At 56.7% G+C, this 12689-nt stretch overlaps 1 protein-coding gene across 1 annotated transcript in view; it reads right to left on the minus strand.

Annotated features, from left to right (window-relative positions):
- LOC138648155 (DNA methyltransferase 1-associated protein 1-like) overlaps positions 1 to 12689 on the minus strand; it is a 66000-nt gene that overhangs the window by 19901 nt on the left and 33410 nt on the right. Inside the window, exon 5 of the mRNA XM_069737658.1 lies at positions 9528 to 9695. Coding sequence (XP_069593759.1) covers positions 9528 to 9695 — 168 coding nt within the window. The remainder of the gene's footprint in view (positions 1 to 9527; positions 9696 to 12689) is intronic.

The raw sequence follows: 12689 nt of genomic DNA on the forward strand, positions 1-12689 counted from the left end.
GCAAGAAGATACCAGGGAAGATGGAGCCTCACAATGATGGACAGAAGATACCAGGGAAGATGGAGCCTCACAATGATGGCAAGAAGATACCAGGGAAGATGGAGCCTCACAATGATGGCAAGAAGATACCAGGGAAGATGGAGCATCACAATGATGGCAAGAAGATACCAGGGAAGATGGAGCATCACAATGATGGACAGAAGATACCAGGGAAGATGGAGCATCACAATGATGGACAGAAGATACCAGGGAAGATGGAGCATCACAATGATGGACAGAAGATACCAGGAAAGATGGAGCATCACAATGATGGCAAGAAGATACCAGGGAAGATGGAGCCTCACAATGATGGACAGAAGATACCAGGGAAGATGGAGCCTCACAATGATGGCAAGAAGATACCAGGGAAGATGGAGCCTCACAATGATGGCAAGAAGATACCAGGGAAGATGGAGCATCACAATGATGGCAAGAAGATACCAGGGAAGATGGAGCATCACAATGATGGCAAGAAGATACCAGGGAAGATGGAGCATCACAATGATGGACAGAAGATACCAGGGAAGATGGAGCATCACAATGATGGACAGAAGATACCAGGGAAGATGGAGCATCACAATGATGGACAGAAGATACCAGGGAAGATGGAGCATCACAATGATGGCAAGAAGATACCAGGGAAGATGGAGCATCACAATGATGGCAAGAAGATACCAGGGAAGATGGAGCATCACAGTGATGGCAAGAAGATACCAGGGAAGATGGAGCATCACAGTGATGGCAAGAAGATACCAGGGAAGATGGAGCATCACAGTGATGGCAAGAAGATACCAGGGAAGATGGAGCATCACAATGATGGCAAGAAGATACCAGGGAAGATGGAGCATCACAATGATGGCAAGAAGATACCAGGGAAGATGGAGCATCACAATGATGGCAAGAAGATACCAGGGAAGATGGAGCATCACAATGATGGCAAGAAGATACCAGGGAAGATGGAGCATCACAATGATGGCAAGAAGATACCAGGGAAGATGGAGCATCACAATGATGGACAGAAGATACCAGGGAAGATGGAGCATCACAATGATGGACAGAAGATACCAGGGAAGATGGAGCATCACAATGATGGACAGAAGATACCAGGGAAGATGGAGCATCACAATGATGGACAGAAGATACCAGGGAAGATGGAGCATCACAATGATGGCAAGAAGATACCAGGGAAGATGGAGCATCACAATGATGGACAGAAGATACCAGGGAAGATGGAGCATCACAATAATGGACAGAAGATACCAGGGAAGATGGAGCATCACAATGATGGACAGAAGATACCAGGGAAGATGGAGCATCACAATGATGGACAGAAGATACCAGGGAAGATGGAGCATCACAATGATGGACAGAAGATACGGGAAGATGGAGCATCACAATGATGGACAAGATACCAGGGAAGATGGAGCATCACAATGATGGCGGACTATGATGGAGGCTTCAGAGAGACCTTCCAGATGCTACTCACAAGCGTCAATGGACCGAGAGAAGCCTCACAGGGAAGAAGAAGCGATGTTACTGTGTGTTAGTGAGCTCACTGCAGGTAAAAAATGATTTTCAGGAAACATTTGTAATAAAAAAATTAATTTATGAGTTTATTTTCATTTATTTTGAGGTATTGTCTTATTTAACAGTTACTTAAATTGTCAGAAAACGTGATGTCCTATGACAAAACGGAGGTCATTTTCGGATTCAGCGCACTTAAAAACAAAGATTACGTGGAATAACCAAAACAGCTCTTGAAAAAATTTTTTTGCAGACCTGTGTAATCGCCCCACAGGTCACCACCACGGTCCACGTGCCCAGTGATCACGAGATGCAATAATAATTTGCTCCTTAGTCGATGACGGCGCCTTTAACACAACAAGAAATCCTGTTGTGTCGTCAGAAGGTCCCGCGAGTGCGGAGCTCCGGATGGAAGGAAGAAAGGATGGAGCGGACATTCGTAAGAAAACCTCCAGATTACAGAAACAGTGAAGTGGGCACCAAGCGACCTGTACGATCATCCGCCAGCGCTCGGGGCCCCATCATCCGCCAGCGCTCCTGACCCCATCATCCCGCCAGCGCTGCTCCTGACCCCATCATCTTGCCAGCGCTCCTGACCATTCATCCCGCCAGCGCTCCTGACCCCATCATCCCGCCAGCGCTCCTGACCCCATCATCCCGCCAGCGCTCCTGACCCCATCATCCGCCAGCGCTCCTGACCCCATCATCTTGCCAGCGCTCCTGACCATTCATCCCGCCAGCGCTCCTGACCATTCATCCCGCCAGCGCTCCTGACCCCATCATCCCGCCAACGCCGCTCCTGACCCCATCATCCCGCCAGCGCCGCTCCTGACCCCATCATCCCGCCAGCGCCGCTCCTGACCCCATCATCCCGCCAGCGCCGCTCCTGACCCCATCATCCCGCCAGCACTTCTGATCCCATCATCTCGCCAGCGCTTCTGACCCCATCATCCCGCCAGCGCCGCTCCTGACCCCATCATCCCACCAGCGCTCCTGACCCCATCATCCCACCAGCGCTCCTGACCCCATCATCCCGCCAGCACTCCTGATCCCATCATCTCGCCAGCACTCCTGACCCCATCATTCCGCCTGCACTCCTGACCCCATCATCTCGCCAGCGCTCCTGACCCCATCATCCCACCAGCGCTCCTGACCCCATCATCCCGCCGGCGCTCCTGACCCCATCATCCCGCCAGCGCTCCTGATCCCATCATCTCGCCAGCACTCCTGACCCCATCATTCCGCCTGCACTCCTGACCCCATCATCTCGCCAGCACTTCTGATCCCATCATCCCGCCAGCGCCGCTCCTGACCCCATCATCCCGCCAGCGCCGCTCCTGACCCCATCATCCCACCAGCGCTCCTGACCCCATCATCCCACCAGCGCTCCTGACCCCATCATCCCGCCAGCACTCCTGATCCCATCATCTCGCCAGCACTCCTGACCCCATCATTCCGCCTGCACTCCTGACCCCATCATCTCGCCAGCGCTCCTGACCCCATCATCCCGCCAGCGCCGCTCCTGACCCCATCATCCCACCAGCGCTCCTGACCCCATCATCCCACCAGCGCTCCTGACCCCATCATCCCGCCAGCACTCCTGATCCCATCATCTCGCCAGCACTCCTGACCCCATCATTCCGCCTGCACTCCTGACCCCATCATCTCGCCAGCGCTCCTGACCCCATCATCCCGCCAGCGCCGCTCCTGACCCCATCATCCCACCAGCACTCGGGACCCCGTCGTCGCTCCTGACCATAAGCGATGAGATCACTGCACACGTACAAGTGGGGAACCTGCTTCAAGTGGACGTTTATAGTGATTGAAGAAGCGACAGGTGGATATTTTTTTTGACGTTTCGGCTAATGAATTGATCACCAAGTTGCCCTTGTGAAGAAGCATCATGGCTTCAGATTAGTGTATGCAGAGGTAGATCATATTGCTTGCTATGTCCCTGGTGATCTAGTGAGCTATCCTGTGCAGACACTCTGTACCTTGTAATGGAGCAAGTTCCAGTTGCTGTTTAGCTATAGATCCTATGTTTCCTAGGTGGTGCAGTGGGGTAGAGCCGACAGTTAGGACACGGTTGTGGCAGCTCTACCCCACTGCACTGGAACCAGCACAGGATAGCTCACTAGATCACCAGGGACATAGCAAGCAATATGATCTACCTCTGCATACACTAATCTGAAGCCATGATGCTTCTTCACAAGGGCAACTTGGTGATCAATTCATTAGCCGAAACGTCAAAAAAATCCACCTGTCGCTCCTTCAATCACTATAAACGTCCACTTGAAGCAGGTTCCCCACTTGTACGTGTGCAGTGATCTCATCACTTACTGACCACAGACCATCGGCCCCGATCACCAGCACATCCGCGCCCGTCGAGTGCTCGCCAATTGACCCTTTATCCGCCGGTCATTCCATGGCAGTTTACGGTACGGCACAGTAACTCACGTTACAAAGATGGTGGTAACTTACCTGACAAGAAGTTTCATCCAATGGATGGTGACATTGTAACGTCAGTCATCTACATTTCTTGTAATAATAACTGTTGCTTTTAAGTTGAGAGGTTATAATAAATGTGTTATTGCCGGGACTCTGGTGTTTTACTACAATCTCGCGCTTCTCCCCGTTTACCAGAACATTCCTCAGACTCAGGATATGGACACTCGCCTTTCCACTTTGTGTAACGTAAGTTACCAGTAATAACTCTGTATTCTGGATTTAATTTTATTGTTGAAAAATCAAACTGTGTTGAAATCTATCGAGAAAAGTTTAATGTACAATCTACATTCACTGCTAATTGTGCCTTCAAAGAGCGGCCTGGAGCCAGCGAGTGTAACGCAAGTTACCATGGAATGACCCGCCAACGCTCGGGGCCCCGTCATCCCGCCAGCGCTCCTGACCATTCACCCGCCAGCGCTCCTGACCATTCATCCGCCAGCGCTCGGGGCCCCGTCATCCCGCCAGCGCTCCTGACCATTCACCCGCCAGCGCTCGGGGCCCCGTCATCCCACCAGCACTCAGGGCCCCGTCATCCCGCCAGCGCTCCTGACCATTCATCCGCCAGCGCTCCTGACCATTCATCCGCCAGCGCTCCTGACCATTCATCCGCCAGCGCTCCTGACCATTCATCCCGCCAGCGCTCCTGACCATTCATCCGCCAGCGCTCCTGACCATTCATCCCGCCAGCGCTCCTGACCATTCATCCGCCAGCGCTCCTGACCATTCATCCCACCAGCGCTCCTGACCATTCATCCGCCAGCGCTCCTGACCATTCATCCACCAGCGCTCCTGACCATTCATCCCGCCAGCGCTCGGGGCCCCGTCATCCCGCCAGCGCTCCTGACCATTCATCTGCCAGCCCTCGGAGCCCCGTCATCCCACCAGCGCTCCTGACCATTAATCCGCCAGCGCTCGGGGCCCCGTCATCCCACCAGCGCTCCTGACCATTCATCCGCCAGCGCTCCTGACCATTCATCCACCAGCGCTCGGGGCCCCGTCATCCCGCCAGCGCTCGGGGCCCCGTCATCCCGCCAGCGCTCCTGACCATTCACCCGCCAGCGCTCCTGACCATTCATCCACCAGCGCTCGGGGCCCCGTCATCCCGCCAGCGCTGGGGGCCCCGTCATCCCGCCAGCGCTCCTGACCATTCATCCGCCAGCGCTCCTGACCATTCATCCGCCAGCGCTCCTGACCATTCATCCGCCAGCGCTCCTGACCATTCATCCCGCCAGCGCTCCTGACCATTCATCCGCCAGCGCTCCTGACCATTCATCCCGCCAGCGCTCCTGACCATTCATCCGCCAGCGCTCCTGACCATTCATCCCACCAGCGCTCCTGACCATTCATCCGCCAGCGCTCCTGACCATTCATCCACCAGCGCTCCTGACCATTCATCCCGCCAGCGCTCGGGGCCCCGTCATCCCGCCAGCGCTCCTGACCATTCATCTGCCAGCCCTCGGAGCCCCGTCATCCCACCAGCGCTCCTGACCATTAATCCGCCAGCGCTCGGGGCCCCGTCATCCCACCAGCGCTCCTGACCATTCATCCGCCAGCGCTCCTGACCATTCATCCACCAGCGCTCCTGACCATTCATCCCGCCAGCGCTCGGGGCCCCGTCATCCCGCCAGCGCTCCTGACCATTCATCTGCCAGCCCTCGGAGCCCCGTCATCCCACCAGCGCTCCTGACCATTAATCCGCCAGCGCTCGGGGCCCCGTCATCCCACCAGCGCTCCTGACCATTCATCCGCCAGCACTCGGGACCCCGTCATCCCACCAGCGCTCCGGACCACTCATCCACCAGCGCTCGGGGCCCCGTCATCCCACCAGCGCTCCGGACCACTCATCCGCCAGCGCTCGGGGCCCCGTCATCTCACCAGCACTCCTGACCATTTATCTGCCAGCGCTTGGGGTCCCGTAGCCCTGCCAGCGCTCCGGACCACTCATCCGCCAGCACTCGGGACCCCTTCATCCCACCAGCACTCCTGGCCATTCATCCGCCAGCACTCAGGACCCCTTCATCCCACCAGCACTCCTGACCATTCATCCGCCAGTGCTCGGGGCCCCGTCATCACACCAGCACTCCTGACCATTCATCCACCAGCGCTCGGGGCCCCGTCATCTCACCAGCGCTCCTGACCATTCATCCGCCAGCGCTCGGGGCCCCGTCATCCCACCAGCGCTCCTGACCATTCATCCGCCAGCGCTTGGGGTCCCGTAGCCCTGCCAGCGCTCCGGACCACTCATCCGCCAGCACTCGGGACCCCTTCATCCCACCAGCACTCCTGACCATTTATCTGCCAGCGCTTGGGGTCCCGTCATCCCACCAGCGCTCCTGACCATTCATCCGCCAGCGCTCGGGGCCCCGTCATCTCACCAGCACTCCTGACCATTTATCTGCCAGCGCTTGGGGTCCCGTCATCCCACCAGCGCTCCTGACCATTCATCCGCCAGCGCTCAGGGCCCCGTCATCTCACCAGCACTCCTGACCATTTATCTGCCAGCGCTTGGGGTCCCGTAGCCCTGCCAGCGCTCCGGACCACTCATCCGCCAGCACTCGGGACCCCTTCATCCCACCAGCACTCCTGACCATTTATCTGCCAGCGCTTGGGGTCCCGTAGCCCTGCCAGCGCTCCGGACCACTCATCCGCCAGCACACGGGACCCCTTCATCCCGCCAGCACTCACTCCTGACCATTTATCTGCCAGCGCTTGGGGTCCCGTAACCCTGCCAGCGCTCCGGACCACTCATCCGCCAGCACTCGGGACCCCTTCATCCCACCAGCACTCCTGACCATTAATCCGCCAGTGCTTGGGGCCCCGTCATCTCGCCAGCGCTCCAGACCACTCATCCGCCAGCACTCGGGACCCCTTCATCCCGCCAGCACTCACTCCTGACCATTTATCTGCCAGCGCTTGGGGTCCCGTAACCCTGCCAGCGCTCCGGACCACTCATCCGCCAGCACTCGGGACCCCTTCATCCCACCAGCACTCCTGACCATTAATCCGCCAGTGCTTGGGGCCCCGTCATCTCGCCAGCGCTCCAGACCACTCACCACCCTGCAGTTGTGGGCTTCCAGTCACTAGCAGCAAGCACAGATACGTAGACTAGAAAGCTGCAGAACTGACAATGTTCACAGAAAAACAGTCAAAGACTAAGAACAAAGACCCCCAAAGTGAGGTGCGTCCCCCCCCCCCAGTGCTGGCCGCTTGTTTCTGCAGCACATGGCACCAGGTCACGGCTAGAAATGCCGCAGGCTCCGGACAGCACTGGATGACGGACGTGTCGCCATTCTCGGCAGGATTTTAATGCCTGGGAAGGAACAAAGTGTAAAATCGAGTTGAAAACTTGCACGGAGCAGACGGACTTCAAATCCAGAAAGTGCGGACCCCGAGAGCAACTGAGCTAAAAGGGAGAATACGAGCAACCTTCCTGCTCCGCTGCCTCCTCCCAGCTTTACAGGAGCTGCGCCAAAGTGATGAGCACAAAAAGGGCGCCCTCACCCTGACCGGCAACGCCGTCCTCCCCGCTATCGGCACACTCTGCTCACGGGGTCAGGAGGAGACCGCGGTTCAAGAAAAACGCTTCTTAGATCCCAAAGCTAAAAGCTAACAAGTCCGCCTGGCGGGGATCATCCTGTGCAGCCGCGGGAGGCAGAAGGGGCCGAGAGCAGCAAGAAAGTGACCGAACACCACTGCCGTGACCCCCGGACGTGGCCCCTAGTGGCGCCCGCACCTCCTCACCAGCTGGGAAGGTGAAGCATGGGGTGAAGGCAGCGTGCCGACCGGCCATTAACCCCCTCCTGGCCTGCGGCGGCAGCAGTGTAGGGGGCCGCCGACACCTGCCTCCAACAGCAACTGTTTAACCCCACAGAAGCTGCTGGCAATGGCATGTAAAGGGTTAGACAGCAGGTAGCGGGGTCCCATCCGTCACCTATTAGGAGCCCCCCACCCTGGAGATGCCATCTTGGGGTGCGGTTCAGATCATTTTACAATATGTCGCAATACTAAAGAACTGCAGTGAATTGTGACGAGCGATGAGGGGGCTTCATGTCCTTTTGGGGGTAAAATATATAAGAAATATCACATTAAGAACAGACGATTGTCACTCACCAGTCCTGTCCCATGGGGGCACATCACACCCTAACCCAAGACAAGTACAGCCTGACAACCCCTCCACAGCCTGGGGTAACCCCACATACCCCCTATAGGACTCCTCACACCCCTCCACAGCCTGGGGTAACCCCACATACCCCCTATAGGACTCCTCACACCCCTCCACAGCCTGGGGTAACCCCACATACCCCCTATAGGACTCCTCACACCCCTCCACAGCCTGGGGTAACCCCACATACCCCCTATAGGACTCCTCACACCCCTCCACAGCCTGGGGTAACCCCACATACCCCCTATATGACTTTTCTCACCCCCCCCCCCACAGCCTGTTGTAACCCCACATACCCCTTATATGACTCCTCACACCCCTCCACAGCCTGGTGTGACCCCACATACCCCCAATATGACTCCTCACACCCCTCCACAGCCTGGTGTAACCCCACATACCTCCTATATGACTCCTCACACCCCTCCACAGCCTGGTGTAACCCCACATACCCCCTATATGACTCCTTACACCCCTCCACAGCCTGGTGTAACCCCCCATACACCCTATAGGACTACTTACACCCCTCCACATCCTGGTGTAACCCCACATACCCCCATACGACTTCTCAGACCCCTCCACAGCCTGGTGTAACCCCACATACCCCCTATATGACTCCTTACACCCCTCCACATCCTGGTGTAACCCCACATACCCCATATATGACTCCTCACACCCCTCCACAGCCTGGTGTAACCCCACATACCCCCTATATGACTCCTTACACCCCTCCACAGCCTGGTGTAACCCCACATACCCCATATATGACTCCTCACACCCCTCCACAGCCTGGTGTAACCCCACATACCCCCTATATGACTCCTTACACCCCTCCACAGCCTGGTGTAACCCCCCCATACACCCTATAGGACTACTTACACCCCTCCACATCCTGGTGTAACCCCCCATACCCCAAATATGAGTCCTTACACCCCTCCACAGCCTGGTGTAACCCCACATACCCCCATACGACTTCTCAGACCCCTTCACAGCCTGGTGTAACCCCACATACCCCCTATAGGACTACTTACACCCCTCCACATCCTGGTGTAACCCCACATACCCCCTATATGACTCCTCACACCCCTCCACAGCATGGTATAACCCCCCCCATACCCCCTATATGACTCCTCAGACTCCTCCACATCCTGGTGTAACCCCACATACCCCCTATATGACTCCTCACACCTCTCCACAGCCTGGTGTAACCCCACATACCCCATATATGACTCCTCACACCCCTCCACAGCCTGGTGTAACCCCACATACCCCATATATGACTCCTCAGACCTCTCACCTGCTCCGGGGTCCTGTTATAAAGCCTCTCCAGCTGCTCCTTCCTCCTTCTCTCATGGGCGGCATCGAACACTGGAATCTTCAGGTCGGTGCCCGGAGTGGCACGAATGTTTGCCAGCTTGGCGCAGATGGCGTAGTAACGATCCTTCAGATCCTCAGTTGACCTTTTCTGTGATCAGCGAGAGGGAATTGGCATTACAGGGGAACTCCAGCTCTACTTATAGGGGGATGATGACTGTGTGTGATCCGTCATGGACATAACAGCAGTGGGGTTTACAAGCAAAGAACCTCCCGGACCCTCGTCACACACACTTGCCATAGCTGCTGGGTTCAGGTCCCGCTGCTGCTCGCCATCCAGACCTCCATTTAGTCTTTTTCAGTATGTGGCTGTAATATTTTCTTTTGTTGGGTGACTGACATTTTTGCACTGTTTTTCCACAAGGATGCCGATGAATGTTTTCATATATTTTCTACACAGAATTTTAGTTGTTGGGAGAATTTTGAGGTTCACAGTTTGCAAACAGAAAAAGTAAATGAAGATGAAGTTTCCCTAAAGCAGATGCATTCATGTTTGTGCTTGGTGAAGGATATTTGGGTCAGGACTTCCGGCACAGCAGCAATTAATTCTATTTGTATTATGATCAGGATCTTACACTCCAAACTGATGGCAGCTACATTCAGGAGCCTCATGGCTGGGAGAACCCTCAACTTTCTGGTGGAAACAAACTTTGCTGTTACAGAGAAATCCATACCTGAAATTGTATGATAATGCTTGGCAGGTGCAGGGGGTAAATGCTGCACTCACAGGTACCCTGCTTAGTCCCCTCCACTGCTGCCTCCTGTCTCTAAGTCACTGCACTCACAGGTACCCTGCTTAGTACCCTCCTCTGCCATCTCCTGTCTCTAGGTCACTGCACTCACTGCTCTCCTCCTCCTCCTCCCTGCCTAGTCCCCTCCTCTGCCATCTCCTGTCTCTAGGTCACTGCACTCACTGCTCTCCTCCTCCTCCTCCCTGCCTAGTCCCCTCCTCTGCTGTCTCCTGTCTCTAGGTCACTGCACTCACTGCTCTCCTCCTCCCTGCCTAGTCCCCTCCTCTGCCATCTCCTTTCTCTAGGTCACTGCACTCACAGCTCTCCTCCTCCTCCCTGCCTAGTCCCCTCCTCTGCTGCCTCCTGTCTCTAGGTCACTGCACTCACAGCTCTCCTCCTCCTCCCTGTCTAGTCCCCTCCTCTGCTGTCTCCAGGTCACTGCACTCACTGCTCTCCTCCTCCTCCCTGCCTAGTCCCCTCCTCTGCCATCTCCTGTCTCTAGGTCACTGCACTCACAGCTCTCCTCCTCCTCCCTGTCTAGTCCCCTCCACTGCTGTCTCCTGTCTCTAGGTCACTGCACTCACAGCTCTCCTCCTCCTCCTCCCTGCCTAGTCCCCTCCACTGCTGTCTCCTGTCTCTAGGTCACTGCACTCGCAGCTCTCCTCCTCCTCCCTGCCTAGTCCCCTCCACTGCTGCCTCCTGTCTCTAGGTCACTGCATTCACTGCTCCCCTCCTCCTCCTCCCTGCCTAGTCCCCTCCACTGCTGTCTCCTGTCTCTAGGTCACTGCACTCACAGCTCTCCTCCTCCTCCCTGCCTAGTCCCCTCCACTGCTGTCTCCTGTCTCTAGGTCACTGCACTCCCTGCTCTCCTCCTCCTCCCTGCCTAGTCCCCTCCACTGCTGCCTCCTGTCTCTAGGTCACTGCACTCACTGCTCTCCTCCTCCTCCCTGCCTAGTCCCCTCCACTGCTGTCTCCTGTCTCTAGGTCACTGCACTCACTGCTCTCCTCCTCCTCCCTGCCTAGTCCCCTCCACTGCTGTCTCCTGTCTCTAGGTCACTGCACTCACAGCTCTCCTCCTCCTCCCTGTCTAGTCCCCTCCACTGCTGTCTCCTGTCTCTAGGTCACTGCACTCACAGCTCTCCTCCTCCTCCTCCCTGCCTAGTCCCCTCCACTGCTGCCTCCTGTCTCTAGGTCACTGCACTCACAGCTCTCCTCCTCCTCCCTGCCTAGTCCCCTCCACTGCTGCCTCCTGTCTCTAGGTCACTGCACTCACAGCTCTCCTCCTCCTCCTCCCTGCCTAGTCCCCTCCACTGCTGCCTCCTGTCTCTAGGGAGGAGGAGGAGAGCTATAAGTGCAGTCACCTAGAGACAGGAGGCAGCAGAGGAGGGGACTAGGCAGGGAGGAGGAGGAGAGCTGCGAGTGCAGTGACCTAGAGACAGGAGACAGCAGTGGAGGGGACTAGGCAGGGAGGAGGAGGAGAGCTGCGAGTGCAGTGACCTAGAGACAGGAGACAGCAGTGGAGGGGACTAGGCAGGGAGGAGGAGGAGAGCTATAAGTGCAGTGAACTAGAGACAGGAGGCAGCAGTGGAGGGGACTAGGCAGGGAGGAGGAGGAGAGCTGCGAGTGCAGTGACCTAGAGACAGGAGACAGCAGTGGAGGGGACTAGGCAGGGAGGAGGAGGAGAGCTGTGAGTGCAGTGACCTAGAGACAGGAGACCGCAGTGGAGGGGACTAGGCAGGGAGGAGGAGGAGAGCTGCGAGTGCAGTGACCTAGAGACAGGAGACAGCAGTGGAGGGGACTAGGCAGGGAGGAGGAGGAGAGCTATAAGTGCAGTGAACTAGAGACAGGAGGCAGCAGTGGAGGGGACTAGGCAGGGAGGAGGAGGAGAGCTGCGAGTGCAGTGACCTAGAGACAGGAGACAGCAGTGGAGGGGACTAGGCAGGGAGGAGGAGGAGAGCTGTGAGTGCAGTGACCTAGAGACAGGAGACAGCAGTGGAGGGGACTAGGCAGGGAGGAGGAGGAGAGCTATAAGTGCAGTGAACTAGAGACAGGAGGCAGCAGTGGAGGGGACTAGGCAGGGAGGAGGAGGAGAGCTGCGAGTGCAGTGACCTAGAGACAGGAGACCGCAGTGGAGGGGACTAGGCAGGGAGGAGGAGGAGAGCTGTGAGTGCAGTGACCTAGAGACAGGAGGCAGCAGTGGAGGGGACTAGGCAGGGAGGAGGAGGAGAGCTGTGAGTGCAGTAACCTAGAGACAGGAGACAGCAGAGGAGGGGACTAGGCAGGGAGGAGGAGGAGAGCAATGAGTGCAGTAACCTAGAGACAGGAGACAGCAGAGGAGGGGACTAGGCAGGGAG

The sequence above is a fragment of the Ranitomeya imitator genome, chromosome 8 (assembly GCF_032444005.1).
Source record: "Ranitomeya imitator isolate aRanImi1 chromosome 8, aRanImi1.pri, whole genome shotgun sequence".
Classification (NCBI taxonomy): domain Eukaryota; kingdom Metazoa; phylum Chordata; class Amphibia; order Anura; family Dendrobatidae; genus Ranitomeya; species Ranitomeya imitator.